General features: G+C 42.0%; 1 protein-coding gene across 3 annotated transcripts in view; it reads right to left on the bottom strand.

Annotated features, from left to right (window-relative positions):
- Positions 1-24,116, bottom strand: part of grid1a (glutamate receptor, ionotropic, delta 1a) — a 210,401-nt gene extending 186,285 nt beyond the window's left edge. For 2 of the 3 annotated variants that reach the window (XM_046401817.1, XM_046401820.1), the window contains exons 1-2: positions 23,855-24,113; positions 22,085-22,240 (exon numbers count right to left, since the gene is read on the bottom strand). In XM_046401817.1, coding sequence (XP_046257773.1) covers positions 22,085-22,240; positions 23,855-23,933 — 235 coding nt within the window. In that variant the 5' untranslated portion in view covers positions 23,934-24,113. Of the gene's footprint in view, positions 1-22,084; positions 22,241-23,854 lie in introns of all 3 variants that reach the window. The other variant, XM_046401816.1, reaches the window with a different exon arrangement.
- Between the last annotated feature and the right edge of the window lie 1,392 nt (positions 24,117-25,508).

Raw genomic sequence — 25,508 nt, 5'->3', positions numbered from 1 at the left:
GTTTTCATGTTCGTTGCGTGAATTCTCTCTGCGCTCACTGAAAGTCTGATTTTAAGAGTCGGAGCCCACAAGCAGGATTTGTGATGTCACAAACAGTTTGGAAGCCAGTCCTGGTCCAACATTCAGAGGCATGAGTGTGACATGTATGAAGATATTTACCGTATGAGTATGAAAAGTATAAAAACTCATTCTGCAGAGAAACGACTCCTATGATTGATTATCATATTATATCACATGATTAGGTACCCATGCATAGAAGCATAAGCAGTGATTAATTGTTGTAGCTGAATGAGTTTAAAGAAGCGTTAAATATACCTTATGGATAAAATTAAGGGGACACACCTCTTTATTTTTTAATTCAGGTGTGGTATGGGGCTGTTTTTCAGGGGTTGTGTTCAGCCCCTTGCTTCCAGTGAAGGGAAATCTTAATATTTCAGTGTACCAAGACATTTTGGACAATGCTATGCCTCCAACATTGTGGCAACACAAATCAAGGGCAAAAAGACATGTTTGGATGAGTTTGTTGTGGAGGAACTTGACTGGCCCACAAAGAGTCCTGACCTCAACCCCATCCATCACCTTTGGGATGAACTGGAACAGAGATTGTGAGCCAGACCTTTTGGTCCAACATCAGTGTCTGACATCACAAATGCCCTACTGCATGAACGGGCACAAATTCCCACAGAAACACTCCAACATGTTGTGGAAAGCCTTCACGGAACAGAAGGCTTCCACTAGGCTTTCCAGAAGGGGGGGTGGGGGGTGTGTCCCTGTTGAAGTTATGGTCCCATACTTTTGTCCATATAGTGTATTTTATATACAGTTAGATAGTGTAGTTATTCGGTCCATTCTCGTCCAACAGGTCACAACATAAATATCAAGACTGTGAGATGTTAGGAGCACTTGATTTAGTCTTTGACAACGTGTTGTGTGTCATGAAATCAAGTTTTTACTCAGTGAATACTCAATAATATAAAAGTACCTCCTACCTCCTACGCATCCACACAAGTATTTTCATTACATACATTTCCCCATAGTCTGCCATTCAATAATCCAATGCAGTAATTAAATATGCTCTGCTCTCTACAACATGTACTGTATAGCCAACACACTCTTTGCAATAATTTAGTGTATGTTAAACCTCAGAGCTCTGCTTGTTCTTCAGCTCTGCCCTGCCTGCTGCTGCACTGCTTATCTGAAAACGCTGCTGGAGACGATGCATCAAGAGTTTCATGAGCTCCCACATCCATTCCGGCATCGACCCGTATCCTCCCAGTGCAAGTTTCCCTGCAGGGGAAATTATTATCATCACTCCACTAACCCTAACTGAGTTTATGGTTACAGGCAGTCTACTACGTCTGCAAATAATAATTATTTTTCATTAACGGTGAATCTCTCTATTGTTCTTTTATTAACTGAATAATTGCTTCAGCTACAAAATGTCAGAAAATGAAAATCCTATCGAGATTTCAGTTAACACAAAATGACATTTTCAGTGCAAGCTTACCAAAAGCCAAAAGTATTTGATTTGCAAAGATACACAATAGAGAGACTGACTGCACAAATGACTTGAGCGATTAATTCATCATTGATGTAATGTCATTTAATAATCTTCTTTACATGAGTTAACTGCTTCAATATTGTAGTGTTTAAATTTCAAGTGTCCTGTTTTTATTACCCTGTTTTCCTTTATTCTTATTCATTCGGTATTTTCTTTGGCTGCAGTGGCCAAACCATCCACAGATGTTTAGAATGTTTCACAGTATTTTCCTTATCTCATATTGCAGACTGACAGCCAAATGAAGGAGCAACTTGTTATGCAAACAGGGTGTTTAAGTAACTAATTATAATGCAAAACTTAATACTTAAACTTAGAGTGTTTGTTTGCCTATCAGTGACTGTCTGCCACTCACGGAACTTACAGAAATATGATGTCTGGGTCAAGGATGCTTCAGCAAAAGAGATGTAGATATTTGCCAACGTGAAGCCATAAACTCGGGACCTTTAGATGCAGAGTGGCTTCGGTGCCACTCCTCAGCCTCCAGTGAACCACTTGGAAAGAATAAGGACAGTAGCTACGTCACCTTCACTACCTGGTGGCCAATGATAGGGGAGAAGGGTGAGGGGTAATTAGCGAGGCTGATCTTGTGATTGCTCCAGGGAGAAGACATAAATGACCCCTTCCAACATGTTATATTTAATGGATTATACGAGCGCCTGCCCCCCTCAGGGAAAAGAAAGCAGAGAAGTCTTATTATGCAGCAGACGACCTGGTAATTTGTCCTGTTATACCATGCGATCATGCCCTCATCCTTTGGGGTGAACTCATCTGAAAACCCACACAAACATATGAACATGAGCAGTGAGTCATAGTCTGTCAAATTCCCCTGCATCCATTATAAAACAAAAGAAATCTTTTGGGGTCATGTTTCTTTAAAACTTACATAAAAAGTCTGTGCCAAGACAACAGTTTGATTCTTTCACAACACGCCATCTTTAAACAAACAGAATGAACAACACTGCTGTGTTGACAGCTCTGTACAATTCATAAATATGTGAGTAAGAATGGATGCTTCCGTGCACTCTTGTTCGTCAAGTGTTTTGCCTGTTGTTTCCAATTTTGATGCCTGACACCCACTGTGCTGTGTAACTTCTCGTCTCCTGCCTCCAAGCTCTTCATTCAAGAGCCTCTATAAAAAGTGTCATTCGTCTCAGAATGAACACGTTTGTTAGCGTTGACGAAATGACTGTTTTGAACAAAAACAAACACGCATATTGCAATGACAGAGGCGATGTGCCGCTCTTCTATGGTGAATGTGCAACAGAGGAAATAAGGCCATCAGAGGGTAGGAGATTTTCAGCGTTTTCTGCTTAAATGCAGAAACAAACAGTGGTGTTGTGCCTCTCAGGGCCCTTGCGTCTCGCCATGCCCTTGAAGAGCTCCTGCAGGAGCAAAGAGGAGTGCCAGAGAGAGCTCTGATCAGCCTGTGACAAATCAGCCTCCTCTCCAGCTTGTTTTTCATTTGGATAATGCTAGCCCCCTCTCTTAAGTGATAAAACAACCTCTGTGGAGTGGTCTTTACACAGCCAGATTAAATGTGATCACCTTGCCAACATACCCTGGGAGATTGCCATGATTAACAGGGAAAAGAGAATAATGATAATCATATGCAGGATAATAGCCCATACCAAATGGCTGCGTGATCTGTACATAAATCACAGCCCATTTCCCACCCTAAAGGACATGGTTTTACCCTTTGGCTGGATTCATGCAAGAACAATCTGATTTTTTAACCTCTATGTGACCTACAGCTGATTATCTCACTACCAATTTAAAAAGGATCATAAAGCGTTAAAAATGATTTGTGTGTGTGTGTGTGTGTGTTCTGTACAAATGCATTCCTTTTATTCCCAGTCATTATATGATCTCAAAGTCAGCTAAAGGCCTGCAAACACACAAAGGAAGGTTGAGACCTCATGAATGATACAGTGACGTTAATAGCTCTGAGCAAATATTAGCTCGGCTTCAAAAAACACAATAAGTGTACAAGTACGGAAAAAGCATGTGTGCCTGTGTGTGTGTGTGTGTGTGTGCACCAAACATATACAGAAATGCTGAAGTGAAAACATTTGCTGGACATAAACTGTGCAGTTCTGGATGTACATATCACTTAATGAAGTCCTAATCACATCAGAGAAGCTATGGCACAACACCAGTACTTTACACTTCCTCATAAGCAGAGAGGGTTTTACACAAGCCGTATATCTGCATCAGACAGAGCGAAAACTGGCATCATTTCATGAATCACAGGCAGTTTATGCATGATGAAATTAATTAGCATCAACTCGATTTGTTATCTACGTGATACGGGCAGAGCTTGCATCCACGTAAGACCTCTGACAGGCTTTAGCTTAACCCGCAACCCTCAGGGAAATCGACCTCAGAACTAATCCATATGAGTAGGGAGGTACATGATGAGAAAAACAGCAGAAACAGAGCACACTATTAGAAAGAAAAAACGAGAGTAACAGAGAGAGATATAAAAAAAGTAATGAGAAAACAAGGGGAACTGGATCTTAACATTTAGTCCATAATGAGATTGCCTCTTGAGACTAAACATGGGCAGAGAAAAAGAAGAAAATGCAAAAAATAAACATGCATCATCAACAAGAACTGCTCTTTGTCTCTTCTTGGCAGGGTCACCGTGTTCAACAGGGAAGAAGGAGGACTGCAAATAGTCTAGAGCCTCAGTAGGCTGCTTTTGCTAACTTTGAGCTGCACATGTGAAAAGCAAAAAGATGCTGCCAAGCAACTAATCCACTTTCCTGTTGATGAAGGGAAAAGTCACCCTCCTGTGATGGAAAGGTCACGCACATCAGGTTAGATCGTGTTGGTTTGTAAAAAAGCATGTGAAACAAACACCAACGAGGCTCTGCGGGATGAATGCGATGATTGGACGCGGTAAGTTAGATGCTAAGCTGTTTCACGGTGCAACGCTGTGGGCAGAGGAAGCTTTTTTTTTTTTTTTTTTTTTAACATCAGAATTAACTGCCAAGTGTGTCTTGTTGACGCATGCAATGAATTTGACTCTGGTTTTAAGTAGCTTTCAAAGTACTTCTACTGTGCAGTGCCAAGAACAAGAACACAAGAGGAAATGTTATCAGTGATATAGAAAAGCTCATGTTCCTGTTCAGAGAGAGAGACCACTATTTTACACTGCTGTCATCTGAGGGTCATTTTTATATTGCCTCTTAGTGGAACTAGCTTAATACAAAGAGCAGTAAATTATCAAGCAATGGAATGCTTTACTAGTTTCCTTTCTGACTGCATGAAGTGGAACATACTTTAATAAGATGTTTAGGGGGGGTGCCAGTTTATTAGGTATGTAATACAGGTACAATACATCCTCCCTTCATGAAGGTTATCATGTTCAGTTTTGTTTGCATTGTTTTAGAGGCGTGTTGATTCAACTGTATGATGCACTTGGATGGTGCAGTTTGTGTTGCTGTTGAGCTGCACTGCATAAACACAGATGTGTTTCTGGCATTTAGCCCATATGAAAGGGTTGGATTATAACTATTATGAACTATTATGAACACTTGTTTCCAGTAGACTCTGCCAACACTGGATTTTTGAATAAATTATCAGTCAGTAGACCATCAAGTAGACTGTGTTACCTAATGGATTTCTGGGTTTCAAATGCAAAGATAAATCAGCTCAAATATACAAAAACCACAACACATAATACATTTATGTACCATAATATCTTTGTGATGCCAATATGGCTCCAACAGTGGACAATTTTATAGTTTTAATTTATTTCAATGCCAGAGGTATTGTAAATAATGTCATAATAATGAGGAATGTAATGAATTAAATTTTCTTCTGTGCACATGTTCATGAAAGGCTGTAAGCTCAATCTGAAATATCCTGTATGTAATAAAAGGGAACTTCAAAGGTTCTTTATTAATTATTGGGTCTGAACTCTAGGCTCCAGTGATTTCTGCTGAGTGGATAGAAGACATCCCTTCCTTTGATCATTACAGCTTTTAGGGGAGGGAGGTGAGGTCATTTCAAAGCTGAATCCCCACAGGGATCTAAATGAGGGAATCATCAGTTCAGACAGCATGGTCAAATCCTGTTGCTCAAACACTGCTGATCAGACTTAATCAGGGGATCGTTACAACGTGAGCCTGCGACGAGTTCGGGAATAAGCTCAGATTTGACAGCACCCCCTGATGAGGAGGAGACAGCTCCAACGAAAGATGAGGAGAACTTTATTTCCTGTAGGCGCCGACTCGTAGATACTCCATTGGCCTTCTGTGCAAAATGAACCTTAACCTACGCTTTAACCTATCCTGTCTACGAAAAGCAAAAACACACATCATTAGAGTCAGCGGTAGCCTCAAGGTTCAAGATGTGAGCTCATAATCTGAAATCCTGAGGCAGAGAAAGTAGATGAAAGTGGATCCTTTCACTCTTCGAGGGCTGCTGATACGACTTTTAGCACCGAGGGCTGTAAAGTGAACACTGTGGAAACCAGCAATATCAAGCAACAGTTGGGTCATTATTGGCTGCATTATTAGCCGCCAACAGGAGAAATACATGACGAGGATGTGCTGCGGCATTAAAAGAGATCATTTGACCTTATTGTATCTAACTTTAACACTGTGAGGCAGGAGTTTAATGAAAAAGAAACAACAGTTCAGCTAACTGTCAATGGAAATTAGTGTTGGGTGAAAATCATTACTGCAATGTTAATAAAGATTTCCACTATTGATATTTGAGACTCAAGAGAATATCAATAAAACTGGATTTCTTTCAAGATATCTAATTTTATTATATTATTCATTTTACTTTTCATAATCATTTTGTCAATAGACCAGATCATCATGACGTTGTGCTGTGGCGCAACAGGAAAATGAGGTTCTCCGGTCTAACGTTAATGTGCTGTTATTATATGAAAGCATCAAATATGCATTTTAGATGAATGAGATGCACACACGTTGAGACGACTTCATGAAGAAGAAAACTGAAATGCAGCCCATGTTAGTTTGGTGACGCAGGGGTTTTCTATCTGGATGTTATTGTAAACAGACGCTGTGATTGCTTCCAGTCTGCAGCTGACTGAAAATCAGCTTCACTCTGCTTTACTCATTTTAAGAGTTTATCTGTTTTTGAGAAATGAGGTCTTCAAATGCTTTCATATTTGTGCTCAGTTGTGATGCACCATGTGATCTGTACTTGAAACTGTGGGACCTGGGCTTTGCAGAGCATATAAAAACACAGAAGCACCATCTGTTTGATATCTTTTCACTGATTCAGTTTCATTGATTTGTCAGTGAAACATTTATAACCGTTTAACCACTATGGTTAAAAAACAAACAAACAAGCGAACAATGATTGGACAGGAAGTGTTTACATTGACAAATTACATCTTACCATTTGTCAGATGAAAAAAATGTTTTCTTTCTCTCACAGCTCTTTTGGAAATAAATACTACCGAGGGACTGGAGGACATCACAAACCTCAGATAGTGAAAATAAACTAAATTAGCTTAGTTTGCAGCGCTCCATATTACAGTGGAAGCAACTTAATAACACAGTGAAATAAGCTACTGTATGTGGACTAGCAATAACGTCGGTATCTTACTATGAATCATTCATTTGAACAGAAATTTGTGGCATGTGATATTAAAAGATCATACCACGATGTGATTCTGCGGAAACTTGTTCAATAAATAAACAATTTCACACCTTAACGGAAATGAATGCGCTCCAAATTAGAAAACCAAAGTGCGTGATATAGCACTTTATGTATAACTGTGGTCCGCTCAAAGAAAGCACTGCACATTCCATATTATTCAGGCGGCTACATTGCTTCCAGCACCACGTTTAGCTACTTTAGCATTTAGAAACCTAATAACACCCCTCCTAAATTAAAGGTCTGTGGGTAAGTAATTATCAGCCGTAATCAATAATCAACACTGCTCAGCTTGTCCAGGGCTGGAGAGTATCACAGGAAAGACACACTTCTACTACTGTGGCTTTGTGCACCCTGTTTCGAGCCCGTTATTGATCCTAACCAAAACCAGTTCCAGGTGTAATCCATTTTTGCTGAGAGCTGCAGCTACGAAGTTTTTTTAAAACCTTTCATTCTTCAGCAACACGGCAGCAGGATAAACTCTATTCATACTGCACTTACAGTCTGAAATACTGCAAAAGGGTGACATTAAGAGGCAATAAAAGAAGCTGAGACAGGCTGTGTTGGATTAGAGAGGGTGAGAACAGTCATGGTATGGGTTAGTTTTTTGACAGCGCTGAAAATTGAGGATTGAGAGGCATTACAGGACTACTGAGATTATTGATGACACATTCTAAGAGCCTTTTCTATTGAGACCTCGCACGCCGATGGAGGAACACATAATCAGAGATTTACTCTGTTTAAGGCAAAATCCTAAAAGCTATGCCCCCCAATCTCCGGGGCGGGGTGGGGGGGGACACTAAGCCTTTGCAAAAGCATGCATACACACACACCAACACACACAGCTTGGCACTTGTATTGATATTTGCAAACGCATTAATGAACACAATCCTGATCTGCCACATAACAAAAGCTGCTATTAGCCCCTTAACAATTGGACTTGACAATTGGACTTGATGACAGGCATTAATTTGGTTCTAAAAATGTTCTGAGACGAGCGAAAGCAGCTTCTGAAGGTCTGAAGGTAAATAAAACAGAACCAAACAATGACATTCTGCCCCAAGAAGCGTTAAACATGGATAGTGCATTGAATTTGGAAAGTTGGTCTCAGAGGAGAGAGTATGGGATTTTGGGGTTAAAGTTGACTCTGATCCTGGTTAAATCACATTTTGTTCATATCAAACTCAAAAAAGCCTACCAAAAACAAATGAAGCTTAACTCCACTTACCAGATAACATGGATAATATGTGGTCCTGAGAGAGACACGAAAAGTCTAAAAAAAAAATTTATATATTGACAAACAAAATCAATAGCTGCCACCACATGAAATATTGACAAAGGAGAGACAACACACAAACACACACTTCAACATTTACATCATCATTCGTCCTGCGAGGAGCAACAAAAAGCAAAGGAAATCCCAGCACCACATTTGACTTTCAGGCTGATGTGTTTTCTCTCCTCTGGACTCAGAAGGGAAAGAATCAAGCCTGGTCATTACTGCTCCTCCTCTGCTTTTCCAGAAGTACAACAAAGCAGAATACTCATGTCACCAATCCCAGATACCATCTCTGTTTCTGGATCACGTGATAGCAATGAGTAGTACTCTGGACTACTCATTTCATTTGCACTGCTGTCATTTGCACTACTCCGCCATTTGCACAATATCGCAGTACTGTTTAGATATCTTTATTCTGATTGTTTATATCTCTTATTCTGATTGGGGTTTTTTTATATTTATATAGTGTTGTTTATATTTATTTGCATTAGGTATTTTGTTAGGTAAGAGCAGGGAAACTAATTTCATTCCACCTCATGTTTCTATATGTGTGAAATGACAATAAAGCTCCTTGAATCCTTGAATCCTTGAATCGTGAGAAGAGACTGGCTAATTTGAAGGAAAAGTGGGCGCTGCTCAGTACGCAGTCAATAAGACAAATAGAACATGGATTCCCTTGTGAGCCTACATCTGCATTCTTAAAAAATAAAAATTGCTTCAAACATCCCCATCAAGAGAGTGATTCCATCATGCGGTTATTCAGTTATCGAGTGGGAGACAATCACTGTGCCTGTGACAGATGTTTCCAATGAAAATGCCTCCCTTGTGCGGCTGCACATGCCTTGATTTTTATCCCGCCAGCAACACATTTCCTTTCTAACGCCTCTCGGCCTGTTTCTCCCTCGTCAACAGGTGGACAGAGAAAATTTGTTCTCTAGTAGGCAGCAGTTGCCATATCAACCAATGCATTGGATCATGGCATTACTTTACTCAGTCTCAACTCAGACATGTGGTTTAACTAGTAAAAGTACAGTACATCATGACCACACAGCATAGAGGTGTCTTGACATCTTGTTAGTGAGGTTCCTGAAGAATTGCAATTCATTAAAATGCCAACGCAAGAATAACAGACACGCCAGTTTGCTGTACGTTCACAACAACATGCTGTGTACTCACAGAGCCGCACACACGCATACGCATATTGAACTCTAATCAACCCCATACAAGCCTGTGACAAAAGCACACAAACTCTTTGTGAAGGAATGAATGGGCCTGTGTCCAAGAGGTTCCATTTTGATGCTATTAAAAGGAGGGTTTGTTATGGCACTGAGTGGGCATGTGGTGAGTCAGTGAGGGACAGCTATTCAGTGGGGGAAGATGCCTCATTTTCTAGCCTCTCTTCCTGGTTGCACGGCCTCCTGCGTTGCTAGGAGGAAACAGGCGCTGCCAGAAATGATGACTTTGCCTTGATAGACACCCTCCTGCTGTCCAAGAGAAAAGGGAGAGATAGAGAGATGATCTGAAACTCTGCCACCTCCTTATCCACCACTGTTCCTCTCCTTCTCCCCTCAAGGCAATCTGCTTGTCTGCTCTTCCTACTCATGTCTTTTGTATATTTTCCTTGTGCCTTTAAGGCATCTTTTTCTGATTGTGATACTGTTCTTGTAGGGGAGAGATAAGCCTCTACACACTGAAAGTTTTTGCTATGTTCACCGTGTTTGAACTCGTGAAAATGTAGCTTCTCAAAGTGTCGCATTACACATTATTTTGTTTATGTCCAAACCTTAGTGCCTGGATGGAGTCTTAGAAGCCATAGGAATTTGGTGGATGAGTTTTGCCTTTTTCAGTGTGAAAATGTTCTTGTGCTTCTTTCCCATGCCAACAGTCTGCATTTGACTATAAAAAGATTTGATTCCAATTGATTGTTCAAAGTCTGATTCTTATGTTGTTCAGATAAACTGAAGCTAAATCCTCATTCCGACAGCAGTGGAGAATACACTTACTGTTTTTTTCTTTTTCATTTTAATGAAAAACAAAATGTGTCCCCGAGGCGTGATGCTCGGTATATTACTCTTCTCATAAACCATACAGAGAATCAGGACACTGTAAAGGCTCCTATATATGCATGGAAATAATGTAATGGATGAGAAAATGCATAATGCTGTTCCCTTATGTGGGAATCCAGGCTTATGCTTATAATATTTTAAACCACTTATCACATCCTGAGCTCATATATTAAATGCACGTAATTATGTGAAGGACATAGCCAATGCTGACCAGCCAATAAAAATAGGTAACCTTCCTCTGATGAGGGATCCTCCCTCTCTGTGGACACATTAGGACGGCTCTTTGCTCTGCATGGTATCTATCATAGAGTTGTTTCATTCTAGCTGGACCACCATACTGGACAGCAGGTTTTATCTTAAATATTTCATGGTGGGAACAATTTAAGGGTTAACAAAGTTCTGAGCGGTTGGTTGAAATGACAGTTTTTACCACAGCCTGGTGGTGTAGCTCTGTCAGAAGAGTCAGCGAGGGATATGAAGTAGCTTTGTCACAAAATCTGAAACTGATAAACTACCAAACACAGATTAAACCAGTTTTGCGTTTCCAAACAAAACGATGGGTCTTATTTTAACCACATAAGCACAATGAAAAGTACTGCTGCTATTTTGGTTCATGTATGTGCAGTTCCTGTAATCAGTGGTAATTAATAAATGCAAATGGTCCCATCACTCTGAAACAGCTGTGCCATTCGCAGTGATACATAGTGACAGTAGCCAGATTACTCAACACGAACGCACAGCAACACAAAGGCTGGAGTGCACTGAACTACAGGCAACTAACAGCTGAAGCTGCTGGGAATATCATTAGTTTGCAGGTATTTGGTCATAAACTAAAGTACTGGACAAATGAAATGATGACGACGCAACGTGAAAAGTTGGAGGACTATTGAAGTTATTATGATTCATCCACAGGGGAACAAGAGATTAATGTGTTTGCATAGCCATCCATATAGTTCATCCTGTAGTGGCACTATGGGAAAGTCATTATGAGTCATTTTCTTAGGATCACAATAGTGTGTACGTCCATCTTATTATTTCGGTCTTGACCAAAGTGGTGGACACGCTGACAGACCAACAGACACTTGGTCAGACTCTACAGACTTTACTAGTTACATACAAGCCTGCTTCTTTTACTGATTTCCAATCTTTGTGCACTTTGTACTAAAATGGCCTCTGAAACCTCCTACATGAAAAAGGATAGATTAAGTTTTCCATGTTCCACTGCCAGGAGTTGAACTTGGTTCACAACATTGGTGCTGCAGATTTTGAACCTCACAGTAACACAAATGCACTCAAATATGCCAGCATCTAAGGCCTACAAAGACGCATCAAACCTGCCTGACAGATAAAATACATTGAAAAACACTATCCACTTCATATAAATGCTAGGACTTGTACAGTGTAGTTATTTACACAGCGGTAATGTGCTTTTCAGCCTGAACAGTAATTGAAATAACAGAGTAAAACTGCAAAAGGCTTTGGAAACATGTTGTGATGGAGGCAAACAAAATAAGTGTTTCAGAGTGACACGATAATGCAAGATGATGAACCTGCTCAAGTGAAATAATGAATCATTCACATCGCCTTGGGTTTGAAAAGGCTTAAAGACTACCACTGCTCTTTTTTATCACCTCTTTCTCTGAATAAAGTGATCCTCTTTAACACATGTTACCCCTCACTCAGGCGAAGTAAAGAAAAGTCATTGGCCCTGTCAGAAGCCTTTGTGGCTGTTTCACTCCTTCTGTGCTGTGATACCTTTGTGAGTGTGAGCCTTTCCACTATAAAAGCCTAATAAAATTTTTTATTAGCTGATGCTAATGACGGAGCACTGACTCCACCCTGCATGAAGGTGACTCATTTGTGTGACAGTTGCTAAAATGGGATAACCGTGTCCTTGTGTGTTATATTGTGTGGTGTGTGTAGAGATGAAACATGCACAACATAAAGAATTTGGTTTATCTGTTATCTGTTATCTGTGTATTTTTTAGCCCCTCTGGGAGCCGGGCTCTGACGATGCTGAAGTTGCTCATCCCATCAATTCGCCACTTTAAGATGGCCAGAAAAGTTGGTGCAGACTTTCAGACAGTTTCCAGACAGTGTATACTGACTTTGGTAATCCTCTCCAGGGCTTCCGAGAGGTTCACAGTTGGTGAAACGTCTCAACAAATATTGGATGGATCGGCATGAAATAACTACCTGTTGAGTCCCTTGTTTCACTGATGACAATCATAGTGAAGGTCACCTCACGGTCATGAAATGACAAACATAAGAGGATTAAAGCACGTAAAGTGAGAGTCTGGGTTGTACTCCTAGCATAGCGCTAAAATGTCAGCACACTGCAGTGTCCTTTTGGCTTCAGGTGACAGCAGGGGAGGCCATCGATGTAATTTGTTATATCCAAACCGTTATCAATCCTGGTTTGGATGAGAGGAGCTGATCATGTTGGTGTGTTGTTGTTTCTGCTGAATGAGGGCATCTAATTAGATTCTCTTTACACTGACCTTAAGGGGGGAAAAAAAGGGATTCAATTAATTCTGTGGCATGTGAGTTCAAAAGTTGATGATTAAAGCCCAACGATGACAACTTGCTTTGATACAACCTACAGAGGACTCATGTACTTGTAATGGGTTCATACAGCAGAAATTAGGCCCACACATCTCACGAGTGCTCCCAGAATGATTTGTCTTCATGTGGTAATGTGATGGATTAGATAACACGACAAATCGTGGCCCACTTAATACTCAAATACGTACTCGGCTCATTTTGGAAACAATAACAATGACAAATCAATAATTCATCTGAGACTTGTCTCTTTATCTTCAGCCAAGACGATCTGCGAGTGAGACAGACTGTTACATTTAAAAACATCCCATATGAAAGAGAGTAACATCCTCCTCTCAGCTGTGACGTGTTGTTACAGTAAAAGGGAGCACAGTCGATGAACGAGCACAGAAACAAGTGTCAAAGACAGTGTCTCATTATGAATTCAAAAATTGTGACAGAGCATGCAGTAATAATGCAGTGGATCATGACGCCTTTCAAAAATCTTTCTACTGATTTTTCAACCAAGAGGCCTAACACAATGCAAAAGTCCTTACACTGGAAGGCTATGTTCAGCATGAGTCTGGAACAAACACATGAACTTCTACTCCCAACAGCCCCGGCTTCAGGAACAACAGCCCGGGCTTCCCATTAAGGAAACCAATGTCTTTGTGCTCAGTAACTGAAGAGATGAAAAGGTACTTAGAAATGTAGTAACACTGAGCTTAAGAGCTTCAGAGCAAATATGACTGTTTAACGAAAAAAGGAACAAGGAACAAATGAACAAGTTGACAAATGAACATTTCAGCATCAACATAACAACAAGAATAATAGCAATAATAACAATAATAATAATGATAATAACGTAAATAATAGCTGAAAATGTCTGGAAGGGAATCTAAATTTTAACCAACATTTAACCAACAGAGACGCAAAAGCCCGACCATTTGGTTTAGTTGTGTCCAGATGTCCATCCAGTCCAGACAGAACTACTATAGGGTTTGCAAAAGAAAGTATAGCGATTACGCTACGATGGAAGAACACCAAAGATGCCCTGGAGAGAAAACTAGTTTAATTAACTAAGGCTACTTCGAAAAGCTATTCAAACTACTTTGTAAAAAAAAAAAAAATCAAATTACCAATGTACATTTTATAGAAAATTAGAAAACACTACGATGCAAAAAAGACACATCAGACTATAATTGATTGATTCCCACAGGGAAACTCATTCTCTGCATTTAACTCGGGCTAAGCATTGGGAGCAGCAGCCACTATGCAGCACTATGGGACCAAAACCAGTTCTAACAAGTACTTTGGTCAACATACATGTTTTGTTTTTGTTTATTTTTTTCACATGCCAGCAAAATATGACACAGTCTACTCCAGAAAAATCCCACAAAAAAAGAAAAACTATTCATGGAAATGTGTGAGAAATGTCAGCTTTCAATTACAGAAGGGAAGCAGTGTTTAAATAAATAAGTAAATAAAAATATGGGTTCTGTAGACTATTTTAAGTGTACTTGATGAGTGATGACATAAGACGAATACGCCTGCTTCTTCGTCGCACATTTTGTCAGAGGTGGAGTCTCGCTTGTCCTGCTCCCACGCCGTAAACGGGGCACATTTCAGACCTGATTACTTCACAGAGAGCAAATGCTGATTCTTTGGGTTAACGGATTGAAAGCCACCAGCAAATGGATGCATTTGGTGTCAGGTGCCTTGGGAAAGCCGCGTCCGATCTGTGCTTGTGGTGACTTTCACTGTAAAAATAACACAAAAGGCTACTCATCAGCCAAACTGTGTCTAGCACACTGATATCAGGGTGCATAATGGACCCTGTTTTCAGTGATGCCTGCATGTTTCCTCCTATACACTCTTTTAAGCTTTGACTCATGAGGTTTTAGCTGGGTTTTGATTTCACTCAGAGAGCTTACACACTAGCTTAGCCTCATCTCTGGATAAAATCCATGTTGCCCGGGCACGGTAGAGGACCCATGGCAATGAGAGAGAGAGACAGAGAGTCAGAGAGTCCGCGAGGAAGACCGAGGAAGGATTCTTGTAACAGATGGTCTCACTCGGTATCCGTGTCTGTGGGCAGTAATGCAAACAATGGCTCCCAAATACATTTTGGCAACTCTTCATCAATGAGGGTAGTGAGCCGAGTCCACAGTTTCAAATGACTTCGTCCCTCTTGTCTTCCATACGGCCTGAAATTTCACAGCCTCTGCTCTTTTATTCCCCACATTATCTTTCCCTCTGCCTTCCGCTCGTCTCCATCACCCTCATCATCACGCTTGCTCACCACTTCATTCTGCTTCAGCCCTTTACTCCCACTAAGACTCCTGTTCCAACCCCCACTCCTCATCCCTCACCCCCTGCATCCTTCTCCACCCTCTGTCTAAAAAGAGTGTGAAGTCAGAGATAGCCTCACAGCATTTCTTTGGCTGACTCCTGTTTAGCCTCTAATAAGATTTACTTGGAGGCTGATTTTCAGCTCTCTCTCTCTCTCTCTCTCTTTCTCTCTTCCTTCCTGGAATGAAGTCTTCTTGCCGCCAATGGTGCAGGTGGTGGGTAGTAAATTATACACACGTCCCTTTGAGCTAGTCAGCATCAGAAGTGGGGGTGGGGGTGGGGATGGGGGAGTTACAACCTCCCATTCCTAACCTATTACCACCACCAACACTACTGCTCAGCAAACCACAGCACAGCTTTTCAAAAACATCCACAAAAAACACAAATCTGTGCATGTAAAAACCACCACAAACACCCACACACACCACAGCATACACCCATACACACATAAAGGCACATATTCAAACCACGATGCACAAACAAACCCTCTCCCACCATTCATACACCCAGCATAGCTCCCCATCTCTGTCACCTCAGCAGCTCAATAAAGTCGAAGCGTAGCAGCGTGTACAAAGAGAAATGATGCCAGCAACGTGGGACTGCAATGTATTACAATGGACAGAGGCCGAGGGCCTCATCAGCATCAATCTGATTGGACAGGACATCTCCGCTGGGCCGCCTCTCTCTCCCTGTCTCTCTTTCTGTCTCAGTCTCACTCAGTCTCTCGCACTCCAACAGGTAGAGTAGTATTGATGGCCAATCCCCAGTGGTGGTTGGGGGCTCTTTGGGGTCGTGGCAAAGCACTAACATCTGTCACTGTGTTCTCTGCAGCTCGTTATAAATCTGTCACATCAGAGAAGACAGGAACATGAATAAGGGTTGAGAGACCCGCGATAGTGAAAACATATGTTGTGTATTTGTGTATTACAAGCATCTCGTTGAGTTATGTGTGGTATCCAAGCAGGTGCACTGATAGCCATAAATTTTTTGCTCTCTTTGCCATTTGTCACGCATCAGGTGCTGCTGTCACTTCAGAAAATCAATACCTGAGCTAAATTTCAAGTACGGGAACAGGCCAGGATACATTTGGTCGCCTGCTAGTTTGATGTCATTGTCTGACAGTGCTAAATGACACAAATAATATCCTCTGCTGCCAAATTTAGGAATCCTGTGCGCATTGTGGGAGGAACACACAGTCAAACATCAATCAAGATTCAAGATTCTGTTCTTTGCCCATTTAAAATGTATCCACGGCTCAAATGTGTTTTTCCTGCATTTGTCCTTCACAGACAGACAGCCATCATCCCACCCAGAAGCCATTAGTCAGCCTTATACACAATGACCCCCCGAGAACATCCTCAATCACACATGCCAGCGTGAAAAGCAATGAGAATACTCAGCTGCCTGCTGCTGAGGGAGAAAGGCAAGTGTGATGAATGTGTGATGCACAAACATGATCGACGCTCTCTCTAATTAGTGCAATACACTAATTCTGTTTACATCTCACACCAAACATAAGTTTTCCATTTCCTGAAAACCCCGCAAAAAAAAAATCTGTTGAAAGATTACAACGAGCAAAGCAGCATGCTGCACTCCCTCTATCTGCCTGCATATTTATTTATTTATTTATATGTGGGACTCTGTAAAAACTAGAGTCAGCGCTTCACAACAAAGTAGTCCTGTTTACTCAAATTAAAAGATTGCTAAAACCTCCACTCATGCTGACATTTAGCACACTGCCGAAGATTCCTCTGAATACAGATCAGACATGGCATTTAAGCGAACTGGCGCTTTTCTTGAAGTTTAATCAGTGGACCAAGCCTTCTGACTCAAAAGCCAAAATCACTTTCAAAGTCTTTTCTTTTTATTTTATAACTGGATATTTAGAAATGTCTCAATGCTTCAAAGCTTGTCTGAGCACCGTCGAATGAGTCATCTTTCCAACAGGGAGATGTCGGGACTGTGTGACACTGAGGTGTCCCACCGCAGGACAGGGATACTCAGCAGCTGTTCCTGCACTGCGCAGAGGACAAAACCTGAAGGCTCACTAAGCAAATCCAACATTTTACAGCCTTGACCTCTCTCTGTCTCCTCCTTTCAGTATTCTGCTCTTTTTCTCCCCTTCCTCTGTGGCAGGTGCTGCTCAGCAGACATTGCTGACACTGGCTAAAAGCTGGAGGAATATAATATAATATCCTTTGCTGTGTCTGTCAGCCCACACTGGATACAGGTTCCATAGGGTCTCCCCTGTGTCATCCACACTGTATGATGTGAATGGCACAGGTACAGAGGGGCAAACAGAGGCTTGTATAATCACAGCACTGCACTGTCAGTTACATAAGATGCATAGTGTGACAAAAAATATCACCTGAAGCAGAAAGACAAAGAGTGAGTAGTAGTGTACAGTAAGCAGTCAGCAGGGAAACAACCAAACCAGCACAGCACTTAACATGCACTCCTGCAACGATATCCATCACACACGAAAATATGGCACTTTGCACAAATACAACACCGACACATACAAGCCCTCAGATATGCTGTTAGTCGCACATTCATTGCACTGTTGCACAGCCAATTCATGAACACACGAGCAGCAACAAGGGCGTCTCTCACTGAGTTTGCAGGAGCTCAAACCATACAGGATGGAATAAATTCATGAGGCAACGTTTTTTGTCAGGTCATCAGGAGCGAGGACGGACATCCATTTCAAGTGTGTGTGTGTGTGTGTCTCAGCATCCCATCATGCCATTCAAAATCTGAACAAAATTGTATGCCATGTGTTTATGATTTATGTGACAATAAATATAAATTAAACCAGTTCGCAATTATTTTTTGTGCTTATTCTACATACACTATATAGAAAAAAGTATTGGGACACCTCTTTATTATTGACTTCAAGTGTCGTATGGGACTGTTTTTCCAAGGTGACTTCCAGTGAAGGGAAATCTTAATGCTACAGCATACTGAGACATTTTGGACAATGCTATGCTTCCAACTTTGTGGCAACAGCTTAGGACCCTTTTTCTATTCCATCATTACTGTGCCCCAGTGCACAAAGCAAAGCCGATAAAGACATTGGTTCGATGAGTTTGTTGCGGAAGAACTTTGAACTGGAACAGAGAGTGTGAGCCAGGCTCTTTGGTCCAACATCAGTTCCTGACCTCACAAATGCTCTACTGCATGAATGTGCAAAAATGCCCACAAAAATTTCTTGGAAAGCCTTCCCAGAAAAGTGTAAGGTGTTAAAGGACCAAATTAATATCTATGCATTTAGAATATGATGTCATTAAAGTCCCTGTTGGTGTAATGGCCAGGTGTCCCATTACTTTTGTGCATATGGTGTAAATTATATACCCTAATCAGAACTTAAACCAGAACCAACTCATTTTTCAAGATTAGCCGAGCCAGAAGCTTTCCAGATACCCTTGACTGGACAAAATCAGTAATAAACTTCTTTTCTAATAGTTTTTCTTCTGAGTAGGAATTAACCATTTTCTCAAACACAAACTGGAACACCAGTATGCAAACAAAAAGCAACCAGTCAAGAGCTAACCCTTCACGGATGATGAGTAGTGAGCTTCACAATTCTGAAGGGATTAAACAGTGAAAGGTATACCTCTGCCGCAACATCACTTAGCTGATTAAGCTACCAGCAGCCTTTTATACAGCCCATTGAGGAGCTTATGACAGATTAAAATAACCACTGGGTAATTAACAGGGGCCAGTAAAATGGCCTGATCAACACCCTCTGTGTAGAGCTGGTAAAAAGACATAAAAAAAACAAACAAATCCATTACCAAGATTTATGCAGCATTATTAAATTCACAGGGACAATAATAGAGAAAGGGCAGCATTCCATCATGTTTAGAGCACAGGGAGTAATGAGTTGTCATAAGCAGAGAATCAGATGGACGATATTACATTACCCATGCCAGCATTTCCAAAGGAACCATTTTTTAAAACTTTTGTCATCACAGATTGAGCAAAAGAAAAAGACTAAAAAGACAAAACTGCAAAAGTGCAAAGAATCAAGTCCTCCTTGACGTTACCTTGACAGGGGTTAGATGACAATGGAGGATCACTAGTGGTGTATTGTGTGAAAAAAATTCAGTGAGACAGGCACATTAGAGGAATAGCTTGCTGTGTTTTACTTGCTTCATTCTAAACGTATGCTTGTAAATGAAATCAGAACCGGCAGAGTTGACAGAACTACATTAGCACCGAGCATTGTAGCACTGAGCTACATTTTAAAATCACTACTGCGAAAGTGGGCTGAATTCAACTAGCAGTGAACTGTCAGATATTTTGCCTCGTGGTAGGTAATTATGACTTCATTCATGCAGAACTTTATTATGAGCCTCAGCTGCAGTTTGTGTTTAGTGCTAATTAGCTTAGCATGCTAACAAGCTTAACCAAGATGACGCTGGGCAGCTTGATACCTGCTAAACATGCTGATGTTTAGCATGTTAGCATTTAGCACATCAAAGACAGATACTGTTCTGAGTAATCACTCTCGTGAGAAAATCGTCCTATTCATTCTCCTTCGGCTCATAAACAGGACAGCATCTACCAGCATTGTGGTCAGGCAGTATGTCCATCCAGCCTCTAGCTGTCATCTTTAAACAATAAGCGTGTGGGATGACCGAACAGTCGTTTCAGTGTGACAACCTTGTCCACCAGTGCAAGGACAATGGAAGCCAAATGAGGACAAACATGACGCTGCAACTACCCTTGTCACTGGGCTGGAAAATTTTCCTCGTCACCTGACTGCTGTCTTTACGCTCCCCCTGCTCTTCATTTGTTCCCTCGCTTCATGTTTATTCAGGTCTTGATCACAATTGTCTCCTTTTCTTCCATTTTTTTTGTCCTGCCACCATCGCTGGCACTCATGGTTATTCTTGTCCTCATTGCTCTTCTCACCCTTAATCTCCCTCTGTTTCCTCTTTTCTGCACTCACTATATTCTCCATCACTATCATCTCATTCTCATTGCCCTCACTAACCCTCCCTCCTCTCCTCCCTGTTTATGTCCATCCTCCCTCTCCTCCCCTCCCTTTCCTCTTTGCCATGTGATGGCAAGGTCCCTGACTGCCACTCACAGTGGGATGGCAGCAAACAAAAGAGCAAAGCAAAAGGTCAACGTATCCCGCATGTCACTAAACTCTCACCACACTGCTGCCTCATGTATTGTGGAAGAATCTGGGACCACCCACCGATCCTCATGTCGTCGACGGCACATTATTCCCTACTGTCTCCAGGCACTGAAAGCCCCCTAATCACCCACTTCTGTGAATATTTGATCATCAGGAGTCTAACTGTAAACAGTAATTAGACATGTCAAATGATACCCAATCAAGGCTAACAAAAGGCAGTTCAATCAGAGGGAATACACTCTGAATAATTTCCAATAAGCAATAACAAGCCCTGCAGTTACAAATTCTCTTCACATCTTTCGTGGTTTTTTTTTCTGTGTTTGTTTGTTTTCACAGGATCATCAACAACTCACGTGTGTCCTTAAGCTTTTGTGCAGGCATGACATTGACACTACAGAACTAATCAGAATACAGCAAAAGATTTACTTTTGCATCTCAAGTAACGGCGACAGATTAATTAGCCATTCACAGCGCGTACTGCATTTATTTTTTAATCTCATCTTTGTGAAAACAACCAGGACTTTCTCTTCTGGAATATTTAAGAAACCTGAATGGTGGTCTGCTTCGTGGGAGTCTGGTCAGACTGCAAGTTTGCAAAGGCAATGTGAATTAGAGTGCTAGATATCTGAGACATTGTTAAGGACCACAACTAAATGACAAGTGATAATTATGGCAAAATGCGGGACATTATCTTTCTGTGCCTGTCAGGGAGGCTATGAATAGCAATGAGTCATCAAGGCCTTTGTGCAACTGGGGACAAAAGTATGAGCTGGTAACAAAGTGCAGCGGACATAAACAGCCTTTGAAGGTCCCAGGGAACCTATTAAAGTCTTAATGATTCATTTTAGTGGAAGAATTTTTAATCACAGCGTATGGGACCAGCTTTCAGTGACTGAAAGACATAACCTTGATTAAAATAATTTTATTGCTAACTTTCTGTCTGTTTTGTAGAGCTGTGTATATTCTTGGCACTTATGGGAAATCCAAATGAGGCAGACAAAACATTTAAAAGAACAGCTTGATGAATGCGCAGGAATAGTTTTCCCACCTGTGGTTATAAAAGAGCAGTAGTGGAGCTGGAATTGCACTTGATCATCTTCAAATTATTTTTATTTCACGTAACATATTATCCTTAGCTGCTATGCTCTAACTCAATGCTTCCACCTAGCTTTTCAGCCACAGAAGGCACCTTGCTTTGGTACAGTGGCACACAGCACTTTGCAGATGGCAACACACACACACACACACACACACACACACACACAGCCATTTCGCTGACAGAGACACATGGATCATCATCATCAAGGACTGCTGCTCCTCAGCGACCACACTGACTGATCACCATGTGAAATCAACAGCAACAGCTTGTGTGGCAAATAATAATAATAATAATAATCAAAATAATATTAATAATAATAACAATAATAGTAACAATAATAACAATAATGATCATGTGTGAGATCAGGGCAGAAATACCAGACCGGTCTTACCTTCCTGCACAGCCTGGAAGGGGTTGTTAGGCTCAATAAGTTTCACGGAGTGGGTGATTTTCTCGCTCTGCAGAATGTCGTCGTTCAGACTCAGGTCTGAGATGGCAAGTTGGAAAATCTCGTCATCTCTCACAGCGTTTTCCTCGAATATGGCACCTGTTGAATAAAATCAGTCACAAGTTTTGGAGAAAAAGGAAAAGAAGTGGGTGAAGTGTGATTGCACGGTGGAGTTGGATGTGAGGTGAAGTGGTGAACACCTTGACTGTTGGACCAGACTAAACAGAAACAGCTTTTTAATGATGTCGTGCAGAGTGATGCATAATTAAATAACAGTTGATGAATTTTTGTTTGATCTTTTTGTGGTTTATTTAGATTGAGGTTGTGCAACATGTGCGTCTCGGTGAGCCGGGGCAGCCTTTCAGAACCCTGGACAGCGACACGGCCACCCCTCCAACATCATGCGTAAAGTCGCCAAACTTAAAACAATTGCCTGTTACCAGATCAATGACACCCTTCCCAATAAGCCTTAAAGGCCTGACGTGGGAAGCGTGCTGAATCTTAGTTGTCTCGGCCTCCCCTCACTCTGTCTTCTTCTGTTTATCAAAATGGCAGCAGCTGCGACTGGGAGACGCGCATATATCATGGAAAAGGGTTTCAGGAAATGAGAAGTATAATTGGGATACCCTAACGTAAAGCGGCGCATCAGCCAATATTATCTGGATGGAGTCCCACCTCTGTATTAAGGCACTGACTGAGCACCTGCTGCTTGCCAGACTGATGCAGTAAACTGTGAGCAGCGGCGGCGGAGCAGCACCGAAACCAAAATTGCCCACAGTGACATTGACGTTTTTATCTGAGATTACAACGCCAGTCATTAGAAGTGGCTACCTGACTGTGTGCGTGGAAAGAGGACACAAACCAAAGGCAATTACTCAGTGTGCGTGTGTGTGTGTGTGTGTGTGTGTGTGTGTGTGTGGAGAGATAAGTGGACAGAGAGAGGGAGAGGAAGGAAGGATGGGCACGGAGAGGAGGACTCATCTCTGTATTTCAAAACTGTGAAATGAACTGTGACGCGATGTTTAAGGACAAACACCGGATCAGAATGCAGTCGTGATGAGTTTAAAGCCCTGGAAGAAGCAGCTCTGGTTCGGTTTGAAGTTTGAGAACAAAGAGGCTCTATGCGTTTTGCATCTCTAAAACCAAACTCCACTGACATTCCCTCCCTCTTGATATTGCAGTCACGTTCAGGTGAAAGTTGAGGCTTGTCGGGTACAGACAAGAGGTAGCTTGGTCTAAAAAAGCCTCAGTCGTTTTGGTTATGGGACATTAATTTCATCAAAGCTACAACAATACAGGCCTTTGTTCTTACTGCAATCGGTTTTTTGAATAGAGAATTGCAATTTACAGGCCGACAGCGGTGAGAGGTTTGGATGTGAAGCCAACACGACTGCAGTGATCTGCCGTCGAAAAGTGCAGTAATGGCTGCACAAATAGGCTGATGAATGAATGGTGGTGATGAATTAAAACAAAAAATAGCTGTGGCAGCGGAGGTCGGAGGCATGACCGCGTTGAAAACGCCAACTTTTCAACTCGCTTGAGAGTCATAGTGTTGCTTAAACTCGGGATGCAAGCTGCACAGACTATTTATCCCGCCCTCTCACCAAAATCCTGTGACCAACGCAGTATGCGCTGGCTGAGCTTTTATCCCCGCACGCTTTGCCTTTCACACCAGTCCAAGCCAAACGGCGCGTTGTTTTATCGGACGCTTACCGATATGTATGATGGAGTCCGCTTTGGCCGAATTGCATTGCAATATCCACAGGGAAAGGCAGATCAGCAGCAACTCCATCTCGGGATTTCAGCGAGGCGGCTCATCCAAGCTCTGCTCTTCTATCCTATGCTGTCCAAATAGAGCACCCAAGGGGAAAAAGGGACAAAAAAAAGAGAGAGACGATCAAAACCACAACTGGTGGCGAAACAAGAACCGCTGTCCTCCTCCTGGCAGAGCAGAAACCCCGCAGAAATTATGACACTTTTCCTTTGCCTCTCTCTCTCTCTCTCCCTCTCTATCTCTCTCTCTTTTGAAACCAAAAACAACAACAAAAAAAACCAAAAAAAAAAAAAAAAAAACCAACAACAACAACACACAAGTCGACCGCAGGAAGGTGAACGCAAAAAGACAAGGAAGAGCCGACGGGGACCCGGGGTAAGACCAAAAAGACAGGTAGCCCGGTGAGAGAGACCGGTGTTGCCTCTCTCACTCTCGCTTCTCTCCCTGCGCTCCGGCGTCTAAAGCATGGCAAGCAGCAAAAAATGCGGAGGAGGGACACCCCTCTAACTGCACACGGACAGACACACACACACACACACACACACCCTTCAGTCCTGTCTCGATCACGTGACTGCAGAGACTTCACGACTGGGCTGCTGTCCCGACAAGCCGGGTAGAAATGATTTGGACTAGCCGGAGAAAGACGCTCGCAGAGCCGACATCCGAACACATGACTGGAGGTTACAACAGGCAAAGCAAAAACTCCATCAGCCTGTGCGACTTCCTGATAGGGAGGACAAAAAGCTCACACGCAAAACCAAACATAGAGACTGGTCAGACAGATGAAAAGTCTACGGCTGCGCAAACAGTTTACTTTTTGGAGAAGTTGGCGTTTTTCAGGGGTGATGTGTGAGGGCGCAGGGAGGCGTATTTTCAGCGCACTTCAGCGGCTACGGAGCGCAGCTGATGTGGCAGAGAAGAGGATTTCCACACCGTGTTGCTCGGCGAGGGACAGACGTGACACAAGCCACAACGCCTGACCGAACCGGGGGGACGAGCTGGTTGGAGTTACCGGAGGAGCATTTTGCAGAGAAACAAACTCAGAATATCTCGGTGTTTAATTTCTATGCTACGTGACTTGTTCAAGCCATTGACTGTTGCTTCAGCAAAACTGACGCCTTCATTCTTGTGTTTAGTTTTTTGTTTGTTTTCCCCCCTTTTAAAAAAAAAATAAATAAATAACGGGATTATGACACCGGAGCAAATTTTGAGGACTTGTTTTCTTGTGAATCAGACTACAGGGTGCCAGCAGATCTCATTGGGCGCCAGCCACACGCCTCATAATACTTGAACAATGTCAGGCGTGTGCAGAGCTGTGAAGAAGAAGAGGAGGAAGAAGAAGAAGAAGAAGAGGAAGAGGAAGAAGTCGTGCAAGAGACGGAGTTTCTGGATGGGCATAATCTTACAATTAAAGGATATTTCTCGTGACTGCAATGAAAAACGGAAATATCTCTTAATTGTTTGGTTAAGTCTGTCAGAGGCGCAGAGCACAAACTTTCAGCACCACCGGCTGTGGACAGCTTCTGCACTAAGCTGCACAAGTGAGGGGGGTGTGGGGGCACCTGTAGAGCGGACAGAGTCGGCCATCTCACA

The sequence above is a fragment of the Scatophagus argus genome, chromosome 10, assembly GCF_020382885.2.
Source record: "Scatophagus argus isolate fScaArg1 chromosome 10, fScaArg1.pri, whole genome shotgun sequence".
Classification (NCBI taxonomy): domain Eukaryota; kingdom Metazoa; phylum Chordata; class Actinopteri; family Scatophagidae; genus Scatophagus; species Scatophagus argus.
Note: the sequence above shows the minus strand (reverse complement) of the source record. Positions and strands in the feature narration are given on the sequence as shown.